General features: G+C 39.4%; 1 protein-coding gene and 1 pseudogene across 1 annotated transcript in view; both read right to left on the reverse strand.

Annotated features, from left to right (window-relative positions):
- Positions 1–23,456, reverse strand: part of Rnf17 (ring finger protein 17) — a 211,144-nt gene that overhangs the window by 72,645 nt on the left and 115,043 nt on the right. The window contains exons 16-18 of the mRNA XM_008824356.1: positions 13,001–13,154; positions 5,060–5,175; positions 3,481–3,598 (exon numbers count right to left, since the gene is read on the reverse strand). Of these exons, the coding sequence (XP_008822578.1) occupies positions 3,481–3,598; positions 5,060–5,175; positions 13,001–13,154 (388 nt within the window). The remainder of the gene's footprint in view (positions 1–3,480; positions 3,599–5,059; positions 5,176–13,000; positions 13,155–23,456) is intronic.
- On the reverse strand, positions 6,776–7,207 carry LOC103726763 (annotated as a pseudogene).

Raw genomic sequence — 23,456 nt, forward strand, 5'->3', positions numbered from 1 at the left:
AGTGCTGGAATTAAAGGCTCATACCACTATGCCCAGCAAATTAACATATTTTCAACAGAATAAATACTCTGTTGTGTTTACAGACTGTTTTATGGAATTCAAAAGGACAGAAGGAAATAAAAATTATCTCAGGCCAGTGATTATTTGTAAAGGCTTACAATTTTTACAAGGCTAATACAAAGATGAAAACAAAAAAATCTGTAACTCTCAAGTAACAAGCATTTTTTTTTCTGCTACTTCATTTAGGATAAACCACACAATTTTTCTTTAAAGAAAACTGTAATTAGTTGCTTATTTATTGTATCTACTTTTTACAGTAGACTAGGAATTAGCTGAAGGTAAAAATTATATATCAAGTACCTATTTAATGTTACATAGCACAGGAACTCGCTCTATAAGTATGTGAATAAATAATTTCTTTAGGAAATACTATCTCTAAAATATACACTGAATCAGTATTTGCGTGTACATTTTATATAACAGCAGCTGGCAGTTATTAGTTTGAATGATAATTCTAAATAAAAATGATGACCATTTACCAGCAGTAACACATCACAGTTTAAGAGGCCATCTTAGCTTTTGGCAAGAGCTGAAATGTCATTCCTGATTACATGGCTCAGATAAATTATCTAGAAACAGATGTCTAAGCAATGTGGAACCTTGATAAACTCTGATCCTTTTAGTTCTATACACTTATGAATGAAGGTTTTCATTTCAATTAGGCTCATATTCCACGTTACTCCTTCTTTATTGTCTTTTCTGATTTCTTCCTACTAAATACATGTTCCTTGCTTTATAAGGTGACAATCTACATTAAAGGGAGGCCAGTCTCATCAGTGGTCATTCTAAGGTCCCAATTTCACTACTGTACAAGTAAATGGAGAAAAAGTTGAGATTGGGTAGGTTCTTCTGGTATTCCTTAAATCTCATTTTCTTAGTTAACAACTATGGTATCATTGGTGCTGGATGTTACTGGTATTAATAAAAGATTAAGTGAGAGAGAAAGAGATGGGGGAGGGAGAAAAGGAAGGAGAGGGAAGGAAGAAGAAAAAAGATGGGGGAAGGCAGGAGGGAAGATAGGAAGGAGAGAGGAAGGGAGGGAGGGAGGGAGATCATTCTATGGAGCTGACGAGATGGCTCAGGGGGTAAAGGCACCTGCCTCCAAGCCTGATGACCTGAGTGTGACACCCCAGGCCTCACATGGTGGAAGGACAGAACAACCTTGTTCAAGCTTTCCTCTCATCTCCACATGCATGCTGTGGCACTCCCCCCCCCAATAAATACATGTAATAAAAATAAAAATAAATAAATAAAAGAAATCCAGGGAGTATGCCTTACATTATCAACAGAAGGATATTTAAGAAAGATGCTAAAACTCAACAAAACACACTTTCCAAAGGCTGGGAAATAGTTATCCAGGTTAAAGCTGTTTTAAACTCAGTGGAGATCACTCAGACTAGGACAACTTTGTGGTTCATTTCAGAGAAGCCAGTTGTAAAAATTCTATACACTAAGGATGCAATTTCTGTGCTCATAGTAATTTTCAACGAAACCATTTCTTCTGAACAGTTTCCTTTTCAAAAAAGATTTTTAATTTTTAAGAGTGTATATGTGTGTGTGTGTGTGTGTGTGTGTGTGTGTGTGTTTGTTTGTACATGTGAATGCTAGTGCCTATAGGCAATTAGGGGATGTCAGATCCCCTGCTGAAGCGATAGGAAGTTGTAAGTCACCAGACATGGGTGCTGGGACATGAACTGGGTCCTCTTATAATAGCAGCAAGTGATCTTAACCACTGACCCAACTCCACAGTCCCCCTGAACAATTTCTTGTATCAACAAAGTGAATGAATTATCACAGATACGCCATCATTTTATCTATCTATCTATCTATCTATCTATCTATCTATCTATCTATCTATCTATCTATCATCATCAATCTCTGTCTTTTTGAGACAAGGTCTCCGTGTAGCCCCAGCTGGCCTGGAACTCACTATGTAGACCAGGCTGGCCTTGAACTCATAAAGATCTACCTGCCTCTGCCTCCCAAGTGCTGGGATTAAAGGTGTGTGCCACCACACCCAGCTTACTCCATCATTTTAAAACTATGTGACCTTGAACAGTTCATTTCAGGTCCCGTTTCCTCACTATAAACACATGAATCATCTGATGATAGTTGAGTTCATTTAATGATAGCATGACAAAAGTGAAAAACAAGTGTAAATCTTTCCTAAGTAAACATGGCCTTATATACTCTGTGTATGAGGACTCACTAAGCCCAATACCATCCGGTTCTGTTGTTTGGAACATAACAAAATTTTTCACACACACACACACACACACACACACACACACACACACACACGCATGCACAATCTCCAAGATTCTCAGCCCCCTATCAAAACCCCTTAAGGCCAGATGTATTTGGAGACTCACAATTCTCCAAGTTAAGAGAAGTTACACTGCACAAATACTGCATACAGTGAAGAGTATGGGGTAAGTGGCCCACAAGCATACATTCCTGTCTTGAAGTAGAATGTATATTTATTGTAAAGGAGATAAAAAACTCTTATTAACGCAGCAAAAAGCTCTCAGGTGATAACAATTCAAATCAGTCTCTACCATTCAACTTTTGATTTTCAATTCCTGTGTTAGAAAACTGTGGGCTAGTCATCAACAACGTTTGTGGACCTTAACCTTTCCAGAAAAGGAAAAAAACTTCTCAAAATGTGGGGTACCTACAACTGAATTCACTTAGGCAAATGAAACAAAACCAACCAACCAAACAAGCAAACAAATGCTATTTATAGATCATGTTCTGCTTCCCTTTATTTGCCTGAAGATTAGAGCTTAGTCTTAGAAAAAATGTAGACAAATAAAAGAAGCTAATTTCTGGCTTCAGGGTTTGTAATGGGCTACATCAAGGTTGATTGATCTTTGTTTCTTTTTAAAAATTTTTTGAGATAGGTTCTCATTATGTTGCCAAGGCTGGTCTGGTGCTCCTGCTCAGTAACTCTAGGCTGTCCAGCAGATGAGACCACAGCTGTCCAACACTGTGCCTATCTGAAGGATGACTGGGGCCTTCTTTATAAAATATTTATTTTTATTTTTATGTGTATGAATGAGTGTTTTGCCTGCATGTATATGTGTGCAATACTCACAGAGGCCAGAAGAAGAAGTTGGATCTCCTGGAACTGGAGTTAACAGATGGTTATGGACCAACCTGTTGATGTTAGAAACTGAACCCAGGTCCTCTGGAAGAGCATCAAGCGCTCTTAACCACTGGGTCATCTCTCCAGCCCCAGATTTATGGTCTGACCATAAGGCTTATAGGAGATAAAATTCCACAGTCCTAATTTTCAATGAATATTCTTTCTCACTGCTGTCACTCAAAGCACACTATTTAGAGCTATGACAACTATTATCTAATGTTAATCTTATTTATAGCTATATTATACAATATATAAAGATAGAAGTATCTTACTAATAACAGAACATGTCATAAATTTATCTTGAGTCTTTTCTTCAAATTTTTCTTTAGCCTTTTTGGACCAGTGTGTTCTTTTACTTGGTTCAATATACGCCAGCTTACATTTAATTGCCTGTATCAAACAAAATTCCATCATTAAGAATGCAAACTTAATTTCAAGTTAGTTTAGAATTAAAATAAAATTGTATGTTAACTGTAGAAAGCTAATCTTCATGTAGCTTGGTGGTATAGTACTTGGCAGACATGCTTTTCTATACTTTTAAGTCATTTCTCTCTTTTTGCTATCTGCAATTTCATGTTTCTTTTTACAGTACTATTTAGTTTTCAAAAAAAAAAAAAAAAAAAAGACAAGATTGTGCCATTAAGATGGCTCAGATGGCTCCAGTGGCTCAGCACTCATCAGTTAAAGGTGTGAACCACATGGTAGAAAGAGAGAACTAACTCCCAGGAGTTGTCCCTCAAACTTCCACATGTGTGCCATGGTGCACACACATGAATGTACCCATATACACACAAAATAAAAATAAAATGTAATAAAAATTTGTAAAGTAAATAAAGTAGCATATAGCATAATTTTTTTACAAAAAAAAAAGAGAGTTTAAGTTTGCTTGTTCTCTTTCTCTAGGTATCCTAGTCCCCAGAGATCAACAGGGCTATTTTACACATTTTCCCATAATTCTTGTTCTGTTGTAGACTATAATTACTTACATAGACATAAAACACAGGAAAAGTACTTCTGAGATGAACTTTTTTAAAATAAATTTTTTATTTTATGTATATGAATGTACTGCCTGCATGTACGTGAGTGTACCCGTGTTGTGCAGTGCTGTGGAGGTCAGAAGAAGGTGTCAGATTCCCCTGGAACAGGAGTCAAGGACGATTCATAGCCGCCATGTGAGTGCTGGGAATCAAACTCAGGTCCTCTGTAAGAGCAGTCAGTGCTCTTAACCGCTGAGCCATCTCTCCAGCCCCTGAGATGAACTTTTATCATTCAGTGTACCATGCAACTGATATTCTTACCGAATTATGAGATGGCTCAAAATAATGTATTAAAAGACCAGTAAGTACCTAAGACACAAATATACATCTATAAAATGTTTATATTTGATATTTATTTGGCAGCATATACCTACTATTATTACTACAGAGCCTACTATTATTACCCAGGGCCTTGTACATGAAAGACAAGTGCTCTATCCTAGCTTCACATAGCTGTTTTTTTTCTTTTTTCATTTGGTCATTTTGAGACTGTCTCCTTGTAGTCCCAGGTGACCTGGCATTTACTATTGAGACAAGGCTGGCTTCAATTTCACAGAGATCTCTCTGCCTCTGCCTCCCAAGTGCTGGGATTCAAGGCTTGCACCACCACACTTGATTTACATAGTATTTCTTAAAGAGTAATTAACTGTAACATTTACTTATAGCCCTTGTATCAGACACTGTTTATAGATAAAAATATTCATTTATAGAACACCTCTAGGGTAAAAAAACACAAAAAACAAAAATCAACCTTACAAAATATTTTCATATTAGGTTAACATTCTAACTGTAACATTCATAACAAGCAGATTACCTTCTCTGGGGGGTCCAGAAACTCATCTTTTATTTTACGCATATCCTTAAGTGTTATTTTTGCAGTATTACCAAAGTCCACATATCTAACTTCAACTTCCCGATGTCCAGGCAATCCTTTAAAAATTATTAAATTAGAAATTACAAGCTTATCAGACCTCTTAGTTTGGTCTGTATGCTTTAAAGAAATCTTTGAAAGGTTCAAATACACAGAAACTTGAAGACCAAGACCAATTATAAACTGAACTTTTTGAAATCACCCAGAATGTATGGTCAAAACTGTATACTTTCCAAGCACACATATACAGGGATATAAAACTTGTGGCCATCATTTTCAAAGTGAAATACTAATACAAAAATGCATCACTACAACAGGGGAAGCAGTCCAGCATTCCTGAGTGTGTGGAAGAAGTAGAAACAAGTGGCACAGTGCATTGCTACTCATGATGATACTTTGCAGAACTTAGCCCCATGGTAGTAAACATCTGTGACAGTTGAGAAGGTAGGTGTAAGGCCAGAATGTAGGGAAATCTCCCAACTTCCCACTGGCATTTCCACACTAGAAGGGTATCTCAATTCTTTTAACACCATTATTTTTACCCTTCTTCAAAACTCTGGACTGAGATGTAGTTTTAAACTGCAGGTGGCTCTGGGATAAAATTTAACTCACAGAATTTTTTTCTTTACCCAAATTATCAAATGCATATGAGAACAGTTGGCAGGCAGGGAAGGTCTCATTTTTACTTCTCATTTATTCTTTCCTCTTCTGAAGAAACTAATAAGGATGACATCACCAAAACAAAATAATAAATTGAAGTGGTAAACACAGGAGCCAAAAAACAAGGGTTCCAAATCAGGAGAACAATGGGGTGTGTTTGTGGGGGGAAATGAAGTCCTAGAATAACAAATGTGCAATAATCCTGGAGATTAAGCACTCCTAGTGGACAAAAATGGAAAAATGTTTCAGGGCTCCAGGGGATGGACCCATACCAAGAGCATTTGGGTAACACAAAGTAGACTCTATAGGCCTGAAAAAAATCAGAAGATATTAAGTACCAGGAGTAGGGGAGGTGGAGGTGGCCTTGGGAGGAGATGGGGAAGGGAGTCTGAATACAATCAAAATACATTGTACGAAATTCTCAAAGAATCAATAAGAGTATTACTGAAAATGTTCCCATAGGTTAAAAATAAATCAAAACTACAATTATCTGAAAAGCTTAATCATATGGAAAATTGCTTTGAGGTGTTAGGAAAATATACCCACATCCTGAAAGAAAATAATGCAAGTAAAAAGCTGACACATGACCTCTCCAGCTACGTGCATTTGGCTAGGTTTATAGTACCAAACAAGTTTTCTCCCATTGAGTAGTCTTTTTTTTTTTGAGACAGGGTCTCCCTGTAGCCCCAGCTGGCCTGGAACTCACTATGTAGACCAGTCTTGGCCTTGACCTCACTAGCCCGAGTGCTAGGATTAAAGGTGTGCACCACCACGCCCAGCTGAGTGGGCTTTTTCTTTCTTTCTTTTTTTTTTTTTTAATAGTTTAATGTGGCATTTTATTTATTTTTTCCATTAAAAACTCATGCTTGGAAACATTCACAATATTAACTGAACTCAGTATGAGATCAGTTTCATATTTTGGATATTAAGAAGATAGTCAATATAATTATGTTCAAAATTATTCAGCCCCAAACTTATAAATATTTGGTCTTCAGATGTTTACACACAGTTTTGGGTATAAAGTTCTTTGGCTTCAAGAAAGAACATTTTGTTAACTTCACTAATAGGAATATCTCTTAATGCTGGGATGGCATCTTCTTGGTGGTTCTTCTGTTCCTGATTTTTTAGCATAGTTGTCTGTGATTGTATGAATGGAGTTGAGTGAAGACGTGTTCATCATGTTGATTCCAAATAAGAGTACATAGCCCATTAGGACAGCAATAAGCAGGTAGACAGGTAATGCCACCGCCCAGTATTTTTGAGGCCAAAAGGTTAAGCCTAAGGAGTTTAACCATGATTCAGGAACGAAAGCCCACACAAGAAAAAGCCTGAAGCCAAACTGAGAGCTTAAGAAAAGAACAAAGCCATAAATCGCCCTTTCTGGCAATGGTGTCAGGGAGTTTTCCACCATCTTCCCTGGGGCTTTGGACAGTCACTGCAATGAGGGGGTGGGAGAGTGGGCTGCTGACAAATGCCAATCTTCTGGGAGGGGTGAGGATGGGAGGGTCAGACCCTGAAAGAAGCCTGACCCCAGCCCCCAATGCTGTCTCCCCCTACTGTGAGGGGCTCAGCACATGGCCCCAGGGATGCCCTCCCCCATCTTTGGTTCTCTGCTCCTCCTTTCCCACCTCTTCTGAGTGGGCTTTTTTAAAAAGATAATTTTTAATTGAATTTTTGTATATTTCATACATAAAATCATCTTTATACCTCCTTCCTCTTTCCCATTTGACACCCTCCCATAGCCCTTCCCCCCACTAGAGTTCATACATTCTGTCATTTGTACTAAGGCCTATTATGTAAAGTTAGTGACCTGAGATGTCCCTCAGTGGAAGTTCATCCACTGGGGTTCAGTCAGCCTATCTAGAGTCTCTCTGTTCAAGAAGATCTGCTCTTCCTCATTCAGCAGTAATCAGCTGCCGATAATTCTTCGACTAAGATTGGGGCTTGCTGTACATTTCCATAGTTCTGTGCTGGATTTTTGTCTACCTAAATTTGCATCGTGACACCATTGCTATAGGTTTGTATGAGAAGGGTCCCTGGAGCCTGTAGGACTATTTCTGGATTGTCATCCACCTCCTCCCTGGCTCCTAAAATCTTTCCGCCCTCTCTTCCACAATGTTACCTGAGCCCTGGGTGGGTGGACCTCAATATAGGAGACCTTTCCAAGGATCCACACTCTGCTGACTCTTATTCTCTGCATTTTGGCCATTTGTGGCCTTTTTGTGTTCCTGGCCCTCTGTTGCATGAGGGAGCTTCATTGATGAGAATTCAAAGATTCATCCCTTGTTCTATGTTCCGTGAGTCTTAGGTGTAGAAGTTGCATCCAAAATGTGCCACTTAGGTTTAGGCAATTCAAAGAGAATCTCTGTGTAACCAGTTGTGTAACTGTAATAATCTCCATCTGTTGAAAAGTAAGATACTTTGACGGATGGTGACTGGGGTACTTATCTGTAACTTAAGGATCCATATTTTGCACATAGTAAGAAATTACATTTGTCTAAGAATATGAAAGCCTTGGGTTTTCTCTAAGATTTATGACCTCTCCGGCTATGTATATTTGGCTAGGTTTACAGTACCAGACATGAGTTTCCTCCCATTGAGTGGGTTTTAAGTCCAATTATGTAGCTATTGATTATCCCCAAGATAAAAGTGCACCAATGTCATTTGCTGTGCTGGTCACTGATGTGGTTTTTAGGGTTGAACTATCAATTGATGTACCAGCTTGCGTAGTGCTCTCCAAAGCTATGAGAGCTAGTGTTCAGGGCAAGTGGCTTCCAGGTCAGTTCCAGCTCCACTGCTCCAAATCCTGTGTCCAAAGTATGTCCTGTCTATTTGGTGTTCTATGTGCTTCTTGTATTTGTATGGGGATGTCTTTCCTTAATTTTGGGAAATTCTCTTCTACAATCCTGTTTAAGATCTGGTCAATACTGTTAATCTGAAATTCTTCTCCTTCCTCTATGCCTACGATACATAGATTTGGTCTTTTCATGGTGTCCCACATCTCCTGTATATTCCATTCCTGTGTTTTAAAAATTTTTCATAATCTTTGATTGAGTGGTCCAATTCTTCAACCTTATCCTCCAGTGCTAATATTGTTTTCCATTTCATTCATTTTGTTGGTGAGGCTTTCTCCTGTTGTTTCAAATTGGCTTATTGAGTTTTTTACTTCCTTCTTCATTTCAGCCTGAGTTTTCTTCAATGTTTCTCATTTGTGAATTCAGTGAGAAGTTCACCCCCATCTTCTTTTGGTTCTTTGATTTGTTTGCTTGTGTGTTCTATGGTGGAGTTTGGTGGGAACACGCTGTTTTGGTTTTCATATTATTATTTTTCCGTTGTAATTCTGGCATGTGAATTTTTTTTTTCCTTGATCTTTTTGAGACAGGGTCTCCCCCTCCACAGCTGGCCTGGATTTGCTATGGAGACCAAGCTGGCCTTGAATTTGCAGAGACTGGCCTGCCTCTTCTTTAATCTGTTGGGATTAACGGCGTGTGCCACCACATCTGGTGGCATGTGGATTTGTTTTATTGTTTGTGATTCTGGTTATGAAATTCAAGCCTTGTTTTGAGTTGAAGTTTGCTTCCATTTGTATTATTGGTGTGCCTTGGTTGTTTTCTTGCTGGTTATGTAATGCTGGTTGGTCTAGGTTTCAGGTTCTCTCAGACTTTATTTTGGAGGGAACTGATGAGCTGCTCAGGTGCTCCCACAGAGGCCCAAGTCAGGATCCACTCAAGTACACCCAGGCTTCCTTCTAACGTTTGGACCCCTACTAGCAGGTATTCACAGCATAATTTGGGAAGTTTGCTAAGGGGATGCCTGATTTTGGTACTCTTAGGCAGTCTGCTGAGTTCTCAGTCCCTCCACCAGGCAGAGGCCAGACCAGGCACTCCAAGGAGTGGGCTTTAAGTTCAATTAGAGGTAGCTGTTGATTACCCTCAAGATAAAAGTGACACTACTGTACCAATATTATTTGTTGTGCTGGTCATTGATGTGTTTTTTTTTTCTTTAATTTTTAGTTTTTATTTATTTATTTTTTAAATTTTACCATTTTTATTTTATGTGTATGTGTGTATTGCCTGCATGTAGTTAAGTGCACCCATGTCATGCAATGCCTGTGGAGGTTAGAAGAGGCTGTCAGATCCCCTGGGACAGTTGTTAGCTGCCATGTGGTGCTGGGATTTGAACCCTGGTCTTCTGCAAGAACAATCAGTGTTCTTAACTGCTGAACCATTTCTCTAGTCCCACTGATGTGGTTTTTAGATCTTGAAGCTGGGGTTGGACCAGTTTGTGTAGTGCTCTCCAAAGCTATGAGAGCTAGCCTTCAGGGGAGGTGGCTTCCAGGTCAGTTCCAGTCTACTTCATCAAATTCTGTATCTTGTCTTCAGCAATAGGGTCTTAACCTTCATGTTCTGGGAGGCAATTAATGGTTGTGGCAACAGCCTTTCTAATTTTGGGAACATCTTGGACTACCCTGGCCAACAATTCAAAGAAAGGTTTCTCTGTAATTTCTTACTATGTGCAAAATACGGATCCTTACAGACAAATATTCCAGTCACCACCCATCAAAGAAGCTTCTTTTTCAACAGACAGAGATTATTACAGAATTTCACAACTGCTCATACACAGAGATTGTCTGTGAATTGCCCAAGCCTAAGTGGCACATCTACTATACAACCTCTACGCGCCTAAGGCTCATGAAACATAATAGAACAAGGGATGAAAAGAACACTAACGCATTTTTCAATTCCCATCAATGTAGCTCCCTCATGCAACAGAGGGCCAGGAACACAAAAGGTCACAAGTGGCCAAAACTTAGAGAATAAAAGTCTATAGAGTGTGGGTTCTTGGACAGGATTCCTATATTAAAATGCACCCACCCAGGGCTCAGAGATCATTGCAGGAGAGGGGGTGAAAGGACTGTACGAGTCAGGAAGGAGGTGCATGATCATATGGAAATAGAGTCCTACAGACTCCTGGAACTCTTCTCATATGAATGCACAGCAATGGTGTCAACATGCAAACTCAAGCAGACAAAAACCCAGTAAGGAACTGTGGAAATGGACAGCAGACCCCAGTCTTAGTCAAAGAATTATTGGCAGCTGATTATGGCTGGGTGAGGAGGAAGACCTGATCTTCTTGAAGGGAGGGCCTCTAGATAGGTTTACCAGACTTCAGTGGATAAACCTGCATTGAGGGACATCTGGGGACACTAACTTGACATGATAGGCCTTAACACAAATGACAGAATGTATGAATGCCAGTGGGGTGGGGGGCTACAGGACAGGACCAATGGGGAAGGGGGTATATAAAGATGATTAAGATGTTCTGCATGAAATACACAAAAATTCAATAAAAAATTTTTAAAATGCTGACATAATGATCAACTCAGAATTAAAGTGTAGAGATCAGCAATAAAAATACCTATAAAATATGAATTTTAAAATTGTAATACAAGCAAGGAGAGGAGAGGACAAAAGAGAAATCAAGAGACATAAAACTTCATGAACTAATAAATATGTAAAATCTATTTAACTGAAGCCTCAAGTGAAGCATTACACATTATTCAAAAACATAACAGAGATAAATACCAAACCAAACAAAAAACTCCAACAGAGTTTCAAAAATGAAAGGTTTACTGTATTTGAGATTAGACCACAAGTCTTTTTACCACTACTGAGTTTTAAAATAAGACAGACATTAGAAAATTAAACCAAAGCAAATCAAACAAAAGCTACCAAGGATGGCCTTCAGTGTGAAGCTGGATAGGACTACAGAAGGGGTAGGAAGACAGGCATTTTCATTCCAATCCTAAAAGTCACCATGAAGACAGAGTCTTTCTCAATCAACATTGCTTAAGGATTTCAGAGGCTATTGTTCATCAAATAAATTATTTGATGCCAATAATTCTAATTTAAAGGCAGTTGCAAAGACCTTAAAGACATCAAAAAATCTTTACTGTCCTATGTATTTGCCAAAATATGTACATTGGTATCTTTATTTCAATGTTTTAAATGTTTTTGCCTCTCCAAAATTCATGTTGAAATTTAATCCCTAATGCAACACTATTAAGGGGTATGACCTCTCAGAGGTGACTGTCATAGGTCTCTGCTCTAGATGGCTCTGCTCTAGTGTATGGGATAGGTGCCTGTGCTGGATAGCTTTAGTGTCAACTTGACACACCTGGGCTGAGGGAGCCTCAAATGGGGAATTGCCTCCATAGGACTGGCCTGTGGCCATGTCTGTGGGGCATCTTCTTGATTGTTCAGTGATGTGGGAGGGCCCAGACCACTGTGGGTGGTGCCATCCCTGGGCAGGTGGGCCTGTGTTGCATAAGAAAACAGGCGGGGGTGGGGTGCAGGGAGCAAGCCAGTAAGCAGCATTCCTCCATGGCCTGTGCTCCAGCTCCTGCTTATAGGTTCCTGCCCTGAGTTCCTACCTTGGGCTCCCTGATGATCTGTGACCCAGGAGATGTAAGATAAAATAAACCCTTTCCTCTCCAAGTTGGTACTGGTCCGAGTATTTTGTCACAGCAATTGAGAAACAAACTAGAACAGGTGCCCTTATAAAATGACTAGATGGAGAAAACGTCAACTCACTTTTATCCTGACATTTAAGGAAATGGCATTTACTCTCTCTGGAAGACGCAACAAGGTTAACTAAATTAGAAACAGAGAGACCAGATCCTCATCAGTCAATGCCTTGATTTTAGATTTCCTAGACTCCAGGACTGTAGGAAATAATTGCCTATTGTTTATAAATAACTCGCTCTGTGGTATTTAGTTATAGCAACACAAAGACATTCAAAAGAACTGCATTTGAAAAATATTTAAATTTAGCTAGTATAAGACACTAATTACTAACTGAATTAAAATCAATGATGACTATGGAGAGAAAACTTAATTTGGAAGGATAAATAATTTCACGTGAGATTTAAAATTTTCTGTAATTTAGAAGTAACCAGTCTGGATCTTGGATTACTTTAATATGTTGCTCTGTACTATCTACTAGTTTTCTAGCTAGATTCCTAATGGCTAATTCCTGCTCAAGCAAATAAAATTTTGGAAACCAGAGATTCACCTCCTAACATTACCACTAACTTTCTAAAGATACATGACAGAGCAAGTGATAAGATCAGACAATATCACTTCTGTAATTTAACTTCTATCAAGTCAAATGATTCTAGTTTTGAAGTACATTTCCCTGTGGAAATAGTATGCACTTTCCTACCAGTGACTTTTGCTCGGTACCAAATTCCATCTTCAAATTTAGCTACACAGGCTTGATCTTGAACAGGACAGAGGATTTCCAGATTTTCCCCATCTTCGCCTTTATAGAATTCCTCAATTGTCTTTAGAAGAGATAAAAAATCCAGGTTCTCTGTCTACAAAAGAAAGGGACATAGCACTGTAGTTTCATAGAAAGCTAAATTTTGAATGTTAAATGTATTATAGGCAAGTCTCATAAATAAGACATTAGGTAGGTATCAATCAGGTATTATGAAATTTATTATTAGAATACTTTATTTCAGAATCAGTGTAAAACTGGCATAGACAAAAGAAAAATAAAATTCCATTCAGCAAGATAATTCACTGTATATTCTTCTAGATTATTTCTGTACACACGCATACAAGTCTCTATACTTGTTTTTAGCAAAACTTGTTCTGTTTCAAATTTTTGTTCTGTTTTGGTAAATGTTTCTACTAGTACTCCTGGGTCATATTTAGTTTTCTCTGAATGATCTGAACCAGTATGTAATCCAAAATGTATACAATATTTCTAGTGCTTACCTCCTTATATAATTTGTATAAGCTAACTCAGATAAGGTAGCATAGCCCTCTTTTAAAAATAACCTCTTCTGGGCCAGTGAGAAGACAACAGGTAAAGGTGATTGCTGCCAAGTCTGATGACTTGAGTTTGATACCCAGGATGCATTTGTTGGAAGAAGAAAACCAACTCTGGCAATTTGTCCTCTGAGCTCTATGTATGAGCCACTGAAAAACACACACAACCCCTGCCCTCTTTTTCTGTGGTGTCTCACCTTCTGGGTTTATGTGGTTACATTCTTATACTATTAAAAATTTCTTGATTCTCTACAGGAGGACTAGCTACCCTATTCCTCTCATCCCTGTCTTTGCAAGCCTCACAGGCTGGCTCCTATTCCTTAACCCCAAATCCCAGGACTACCTTCCCAAGCCAGATTAACCACTCACCCTACCATAGAACCCTAAATTCTGACCCAGGCGGCCCCCTCGCTGCCAAATTCCCAGCATCAGGATTAGGCAGACAGACCTGCTCAGCCAGGACTCTGGTAAATCAGATCAAGCTCACTGCCTCTCCTCCCCCATTTCTCTCATCCACCCCCACCTGTCCTCTGCTGGCCTCTCTCACAGGTGGGACCAGCCTCAGCTTCACCTCATTCTCTACAGGAGGACTAGCTGCCTCATTCATCTCATCCCTGTCCCTGCAGGCCTCTCTCATAGGCTGGCTCCTATTCCTTAACCCCAAATCCCAGGACTACATTCCCAAACCAGATTAACCACTCACTCTACTATAGATCCCTAAATTCTCACCCAGGCAGCCCCCTCACTGCCAAATTTCCAGCCTTGGGATTAGGCAAACAGACCTGCTCAGCCAGGACTCTGGTAAATCAGATAAACCCACTGCCTCCCCTCCTCTCATCAACCCACACTCTGCACCCCCCCCCCCACAAGCCTCTCTCACAGGCTGGCTCCAATTAACCCCAAATCCCAGGACTAACTTTCCAAACCAGATTGACCAATCACTCTACCATAGACCTCTAAGTCCTCACCCAGGAGGTCCCCTCACCTCCAAATTCCTAGTCTCTTGATCAGCAGACAGTCAAACTCAGCCAGGACTCTGGTAAATCAGATCTGCCTACCCTATTTCTCTCATCCACCCCCACTTCATCCCTTCAAGCCTCTCTCACAGGCAGGCTCCAATTCTTTCAAACCAGATTAACTAACCACCACCATCCTAAATTCTCATCTAAGCAATCCCCTCACCACCAGTCCCAGCCTCCAGATCAGGCAGACAGAACTGCTCAGTCAGGACTCTGACCAGTCTCCTACCCAGCAAGAATGTGAAATACCCACCAATTTATCTTTCATACCCATACAAAAAGTAACTAAGTGACATAAACAATAGTAACAGAACCAAAATTAAATTAAACAAAAGCAGAGTAGAAGTTCCTGTTGAACACATAACTGACAAAGAACATCCATATGCGCAGATGACAATGTAAAACCACAGACAAAATGAAAAGCCAGGAAAATATGTCCCCAACAAAACCCATGAATCCTACAGAAGTGCAGAACATTGAGAACTACCCAAGGACACAGAATTTAAAAGAACAATCATAAACATGATCAAGGAATTACAAGAAAACACAGACAACTCAAAGAACTCAAAAAGGAAAGTCATAAACTTATGATGGAAGCTCGGGAATATACAAATACATGGCTTAATGAAATATCAAAAACAATTCATAATTTGAAAAGCGAATTCACTAAAGAGAAATAGTGAAGAAAACCCAAATGGAAATGAATACGGGACTGAAAGACTAAATAAACCAATTAGAAACAACAGGAGAAAGTCTCACAAGCAGAATGAATGAAATGGAAAACAGAATATCAAGACTGGAGGATAAAATTGAAGATCTGAACTCCTTAAGCAAAGACTGCGAAATTAAAAAAAACACGGGAATAGAATACTCAGGAAATGTGAGACAACATGAAACGATCAAATCTACACATTATAGGCATATAGGAAGGAGAAGAAAATCAAACCAATGGCATCAAACAGATCTTCAATAGGATTATAGAAGAAAACTTCCCTAAATAAAGGAAAGATATGCCTATAGAGATTCAAGAAGAACAGAGAATACAATTAAGACATGATCAGAACATAAAGTCCCCACGACATATCATAGTAAAAACATTAAAAGTACAGAACAAAGAGAGGATACTCAAAGCTGCTAGAGAAAACAACAAGTTACATATAAAGGAAAACCCATCAGAATAACAGTTGACTTTTCAGTGTAAACCATGAAAGCCAGAAAAGCCTGGAACAAAGTATTCCCAGTTCTAAACAACCATGAACGTCAACCCTGAATATTTTATCCAGCAAAACTATCTATCAAGGTTGAAGGGGAACAGAAAATTTTCCATGACACAAATAGGCTGAAAGAATTCATGTCTTCCAAACCAGCACTGCAGAGAATACTTGAAGCAATACAGAGGACCAAAGAAAGGAATGAGCATGCCCAAAATGCTACAGAAAGAAAATAAGAAAGGTATAATAATGGAAACACAAAATAGGGCCACAAACACAAATTAATATGACAGTACACAATCCGCAATTTCAATAATAATACTAAATATCAATGGCCTCAACTCCCCTGTCAAAAGATACAGGCTGGTGTAATGGCTCGAGAAAGAAAACCCATCTTTTTGTTGTCTTCAAGAAACTCCTCTCACCTTCAAGGATAGACACTATCTTAGGGTGAAAGGATGGAAAAAATATTCCAAGTAAATGGCCCTAAGAAGCAAGCAGGCATTGCAATTTTAGTATCTGACAAATAGACTTCAAATTAAAAAAATCATCAGAAGAGATAAGGAGGGTTACTTCATTCTAATCAAAGGAACAACTGGCCAAGAAGATATTACAAGCAAGAACATTTATGTACCAAACTGTGGAGCACCCAATTTCATAAAATCAGTAGTCCAGGACTATGAAACAGAGATTGGCACCAACTCAGTGACAGTGGGTGACTTTAATATCCCACTTTCTTCAATAGATAGGTCAACTGGACAAGGAATAAAGAGAGAGACATCTGACTTAAATGATATACTGTATCAGGACCTAACATATATATGGAATATTCTACCCAACCACCAAAGAATACATTTTCTACTCAGCAGCTCATGCAACTTATTCTAAAATTGACCACATTCTAAGGCACAAAAGAAATCCCAACAAACACAAAAAAATTGAAATAATTCCATGCCTTCTATTAGACCATAGTTCAATAAAGCAGAAGAGGAGATAGAAAGATTGTAAGAGCCAGGGCTGGCTCATGAACATATGAGGTGGAAGCTTCCAGGCCAAAGGATGCTTGCTCATGTGAGCCTGCGGCACTGGTGGCATCAAATGCGGGACCCACGTCAGTCAGCTCAATTAAATAAGTGCCCAAAGAGAAGGTGAGAAATAGGTGTCGGGTCAGCACTAGATTGAGAACTATTTGAGACTGGTTGCTGCTGGGTGAGGGAGAGTATAATTTACATACAGCCACTGGATGGGCTGATTAGATTCCAGTTGATGCATTTACACTGAAGGACATTTGGGTACAAACACCTGAATAAACAGGACTCAGCATGTATGGCAGAGTGCATAGGGTTCAGTTGGGGGGGTGAATGGGGGAGGAAAATCTGGATATGAATGGGAAATATTGTATGAAATTTTAAAAGCTCAAAAAATTAATTACATCTATTTATTTTAAGTATGTGTATGTATGGTCGTACATATGCTATACTGTATGTATGGAGATCGAAAAACTTGTAGGAGTCAATGTGGCCTCTCAGGATCAAATTCAGGTTTTCAGGCTTGGTAGCAAGCACATTTACCTAATGAGCCATCTTGATGGTCCTCTTAGGCTATTATTTCGTTTATTCTTGCATTGAATAGGGTCACCTGCTGTATTTCCTGCAAAGGTGACTATTATAGCCAAAGATTTGATGGATCTAAGCCAAACCTGTTTTTGTTAAACTTCATCATTAGTGACTTTGTACACCCATGCTGTAACATACTAGAAGATATACTATCTATGGACTCATGATGAGTGTGCTGAAGTTCATCTAGTGACTGGGGCCATGATTCTGATTCCTCCATTACACAGCTATGTTTTCTCCTTGTGTTCACCAACTAGTATTATACTATTTTGACATTACACATGTCCAGTTTCTTACCATTCACCTAGAGGTTTTTTGTTGCTGCTATTGTTGTTGGTTGTTTGAGACAGAGTCTCACTATGTAGACTCTCTATGCAGACTAGGCTGAGCTCAAACTCACAGAGATTCACCTGTCTCTGCTGGGATTAAAGGCATATGCCATCATGCCTGGCTACACCTAGAGGTTTTAAAATAAAATAGTTCTTTTTCTTTAGTTCTTTTATTTTTATTTTATTTGTATGAGCATTTTGTTTACAAGTATGTAAGTGTACATGTAATGTATGCATGTAATGACAAAGGGTGTCAATCTCCTGGAACTGGAGTTATGGATGGTTGTTAGCTACCACATGGGTGCTGGGAACCAAACCCAGGTGCTCTGTAAGAGCAGCCAGTGCTCTTAACCATGGAGTCATTTCTTTAGCCCCCTGATAATTCTTTCTTAAATAAAGAATGCAATAAGGTTTGTAAAATCACTGCATTCCTTTTTTAAAAAAATATTATTTTTTATTTTATGTGTATGAGTGTATTGCCTGCATGTGAGTGCACCCTTGTTGTGAAATGCTGCAAAGGTCAGAAGAGGGCTTCAGATACCCTTGGAACTGGAGTTAATGATGGTTTGTAGCCGCCATGTGGGTGCTGGGAATCGAACCCAGGTCCTCTGCAAGAGCAGTCAGTGCTCTTAACCACTGAGCCATCTCTCCAGCCCCAATCACTATATTATTGAATAAACTAAAGTTCTTTTATTAAACTAGACTAATTGGTACAGTCTGAAAATATTGTTTCTAAAGTACCTACATTTCTCTCTCCAAGGATGTTTGATTAGTTCTCTAATTGCTTATTATTGGTGTTAAGAAATATTTTAATGGAGGCAAGGATATGAGGAGTTCAAAGTCATCCTTGGCTATACAAGTTCAAGGCTTTGATGTTTTTCCTCATCTCCAATGGAACAAAAACAATGTTTTTCTCATTTGTGAATGTAATGATGCAAATAGAAAATTTCTGAAACCCCATATGTTATTTCATTTCAATTATCTTAAATTACTTTCACCTCTTGAAAATTTTATTTCTAAGCATAATCTACTAATATTCTTCCATTGACAGATAACCAAAGTGAATATTTAAAAATTCAGCAGAGGAGCTGGCAAAATGGCTCAGCAGTTAAAGGTGCTGATAGCTGGACTATGGAAGCCTGATAATCTGAGTTTGATTATTGGAACTCATGTAAAAGTGGAAGAAGAGAACCAACTCTACAGACATAGACACATAGACACACAGATACAGACACACAGACACACACTATTTAATAAATAAACAAATGTGACTCAGCTCCTCTCCCTTGGACCTGGAGGAGGAAATGCTCAAAACAACAAAACATTCAGGTATGGTATGGGCATTCTCGGCTGATTTTAGACAAATTTACATGACACTCAGGAGCAAATCGAAGCACAGCAAACACTTGGAAAATCCATAGCCTGGCCAGGAAGGAGCCGACAAGCAAACAGGTGAAGGTGTGAGTGGTCCTGGGAACCCACCTTTTTGCCACACAGTGTATGGTATGCTACACTTAAAAGAGTAGGATTTAATCCTTGCACTGATGGACTTCAGTTTTGCTTTGGATGAATTATTCTTTTTTTGCCTTCGTTTTCTTTCCCTAGAATGGGTATGTTTATCTTATGCCTGTTCTATCATTGTACTTTGGAAGTAAACTTTTGTTAGTTTCACAGGCTTATAACTATTAAGGAATTTGCCTTAACTATCAGATGAGACTTTAGACTTTTAATGCTGGTTGGAACTAGTTAAGACTTTGGGATTACTGGAAATGGAATGGTTATATTCTTCTTTTAAAATTATTTATTATGTGTGTATGTGTGTATGTGCATATGCATTGGTGCATGTGCATTCCATGGTGCATGTATATAGGCAAGAGGACAACTTGCCAGAGTTGATTTTCTCCTTCTACCATGTGGGCTCCTGGGATTGAACTCAGATAGTCAGGCTTGGTGGCAAGTGCCTTTACTGACTGAGTCATCTGGCAGGTTGATTGTGTTTTTCATTATGAAAAGGACCTTGGGGACAAGATGGAATGCTATGGCTTGGGCATGACTTAAGTGCATCTCCAAGGTTCTGTGTGCTGAAATTGAATCTTTACTATAGAATAGAAAATCCAATTATGGTACTGCTACAGTATAGCAAAAAAAAGTCCCTTAAGAGAAATCTTGTCAAGGGGTAAAAACCTCTGGTATAGATGAAGACTCAACTTTTCAGGTTTGCCAAGTCAATCACCTGGTCATAGGACCACCCCCAGGAAGGCAAGTTCACCTGAAGTCATGCTGAAGAGAAGGGTGGAATACCTAGTATGTTAATGAGATGGTGAATTTTCCTGCCTGGAATCCCTGCCCCTCAGTGCAGTGCCAGTGGGTCAGGTCGCAGGCACGAACTCTCTGGTATGTTTACTGGTTTTCTGAATGCTTCAGAAAAGCATAACCTCTCCTTTTCTTCTTTGTATCTCTTTTCTAACCATGCTTTCCCTAATGCTTTGGATAGCCCCAACATTCTGGGTTTCTTTTACTTTTTCTCTAAAGTTCCCTTTTCTTCACCATGTGGCTGTTTGTTTACCACAGGTCTGATCTCCAGGCTGGCTCAAAATCAGCATGGCTTTATATTTTATTTCCCTTCGCCCTTCATTCTCCTCCTTAAAGCAGCTGCTGAGATTTACAGTTTGCCTGCCCTGAGGATTTTTCCTTAAATTCTAATAAAATTGGAGACTTTAGCAGATGGCCTGAGAGTGCCTGGATCTGGCCTCTGTCTGGTGTAGGGGCTGGGACCTCAGCAGACTGCCTGAGAGTGCCTGGATCCTGAGTGGTGATGAGCTTCCCCAAATTGCTCTGTACACAATCCCCTAACTGGGATTATGTGAGGCCCCTCCCACATCCCCAAAGGTAGACCTCTCTGCCTTACAGTAGGGTAGGGACTGATACCTCAGCAGATTGCCTCAGAGTGCCAAAATCAGGACTCCCCTTAGCAAACTTCCCAAACTGTGCTGTGAGTGCATGCTTGTAGGAGTCCAGACCTTGGAAGCCTGAGTGTATCTGACTGGAGCCTGACTTGGGCCTTTGTGGGAGCTCCTGAGCGGCTGAACTGAAGTCATCAGTTCCCTCCAAAATAAAATCTGAGGGAACCTGAAACCTAGACCAACCAGCTTTACATACCCAATAAGAAAACAATCAAGGCACACCAATAATACAAACAGAAGAAAACTAATTCAACAAAAGAAGACCTGAGTTTCACACCAGAATCACCACCAACAAAAGAAATGCACATGCCAAAACCACAATGGAAAAATAATATGGAAAATTAAAACTGCATGTTCCCACCAAATTCTACCAGTCCTGTAGAAGAGTTCCACAAGGAGAATCCCCTAGACATAACCCAAGACACAGAATTTAAAGAATCATCATAAACATGATCAAGGAATTCAACAAATTTAAAGAACACACAAAAACAAATCAAAGAACTAAAAGAAGATAGGGATAAACTTCTCACTGAATTCACAAAAAAGGCAGAAAAACTGAAGAAAACTCAGGCTGAAATGAAGAAGGAAGGAAAAAACTCAATAAGCCAATTTGAAACAACAGGAGAAAGCCTCATCGACAGAATGCACTAAATGGAAAACAGAATATCAACACTGGAGGATAAAGTTGAAGAATCGTAAGCACAAAAGACCCCAGACAGCCAAAGCACTCCTGAGCACAAAGAGCAATGCTGGGGGTGGGGTGGTAGTGGTTATTATACAGATCTCAAAGTATATTACAGAGCTACAGTCATAAAAACAGCATGGTACTGGCACAAAAACAGACACAATGATCAATGGAACATCATTGGAAGGTACAAACATGAATACATGCAATTTTAGCCACTTAATATTTGACAAAGGTGCCAAGAACACACAATAGAGGAAAGACAGCATCTTCAACAAACAGTGCTGGCAAAACTGGATCTCCACCTATAGGAGAATGAAACTAGATCCTTAACTTTCACCTTGCACAAAAGTCAACTCCAAATGGATCAAAGACCTCAATGTGAAACTGGAAACTCTGAAACTACTAGATGAAAACATTGGCAGTAACCTACAAGATAGTAGGTTGTAGGAAAGGACTTTATAAATCAGACACCAGCTGCTCAGGAATTAAGGTCAACAATCAACAAGTGGGACCTTATTAAACTAAAAAGCTTATGTACAGCAAAAGAAACAATCAAGAAAGAAGAGAAAACCCAGAGTGGGAAAAAATCTTCATCAATGACACATCTGATAGACGTTTAATATCCAAAATATATAAAGAACTCAAAAAACAAAGGATCAAGAGAACAAATGACCTAATTAAAAGATGGACTGAAGATCTAAACAGAGTTCTCAAAGGAAGAAATAAAGATGGCTAAGAAATACCTTAAAAAGTGTTCAATATCGTTAGTAATTAGGGAATACAAATTAAAAAAACCTTAAGATATCACCTTACCCAAGTCACACTGGCTAAGATCAAGAGAACAAATGATACCAAATGCTGGCAAGAATGTGGAGAAAAGGGAATGCTCATTCGCTGCTGGTGGAATTGCAAACTCATTCAACCCCTAAGGAAAGCATTATGGTGAATGCTCAAAAAACTAAAAATGAACCTACCACATGACCCGGGTTACACCACTCCTTGGCATACACCCAAAGGACTTATCCTGTTGCAGAGACACTTTACAACCATGCTTGTTGCTGCTCTTTTCATAATAGCTAAGAGATGGATGCAACCCAAGTGCCCCTCACCTGACAAATGGTTAACGAAAATGTAGTACATTTACACAACGGAACTCTACTCAGCATTAAAAAAAGCTGAAATAATGAAATTTGTAGGTAAATGAATGGATCTAGAAGCTGTTATACTAAGTAACACAGAGTCAGAAAAACAAAAGACATTTTTATTTGTGGACCCTAGCACCAAATCCTTATAAACAAGTATCCCCGTCACCATCCATCAAAGTAGCTTCTTTTTCAACAGAAATTTATTACAGAGTTACACCACTGGTCACACTCAGATTCTCTGTGATTTGCCCAAGCCTAAGTGGCACATCTAGGATGCAAGCTCTACATTTAAGACTCACAGAACACAGAACAAGTGAAGCTCCCTCATGCAACATGCAACAGAGGGCCAGGAACACAAAGGCCACAAATTGTCAAAAACACAGAGAGTAAGAGTCAGCAGAGTGTGGGTCATTGGAAAGGACTTGTATATTGAGGTCCATCCACGCAGGCCTCAGTGACCATTGTGGAAGAGGGAGCAGAAAGATTGTAAGAGCTAGGGAGGAGGTACATGACCATAGTCCTACAGGCACCTGGGACCCATCTTATATAAACTTACAGTCATGGTGTCAGCATGTACAAGACCTATGCAAACTTAGGCTGATGAAAACCCATCACAGAACTGTGGAAATGAACAGCAAGCCCCAATCTTAGTCGAAGAATTATTGGCAGCTGATTACTGCTGGGTGAGGAAGAGCTGATCTTCTTGAAAGGAGAGACTCTAGATAGGCTGACTAAACCCCAGTGGATGAACTTGCACTGAGGGACATCTTGGGACACTAACTTTACATAATAGGCCTCAATGTAAATGACAGAATGCATGAACTCCAGTGGCCGGGGCGGGGGGGGGGGAAACGGGGGGGGGCCAAGGGGG

Source organism: Nannospalax galili, unplaced genomic scaffold, assembly GCF_000622305.1.
Source record: "Nannospalax galili isolate Female #2095 unplaced genomic scaffold, S.galili_v1.0 scaffold388, whole genome shotgun sequence".
Classification (NCBI taxonomy): Eukaryota; Metazoa; Chordata; class Mammalia; order Rodentia; family Spalacidae; genus Nannospalax; species Nannospalax galili.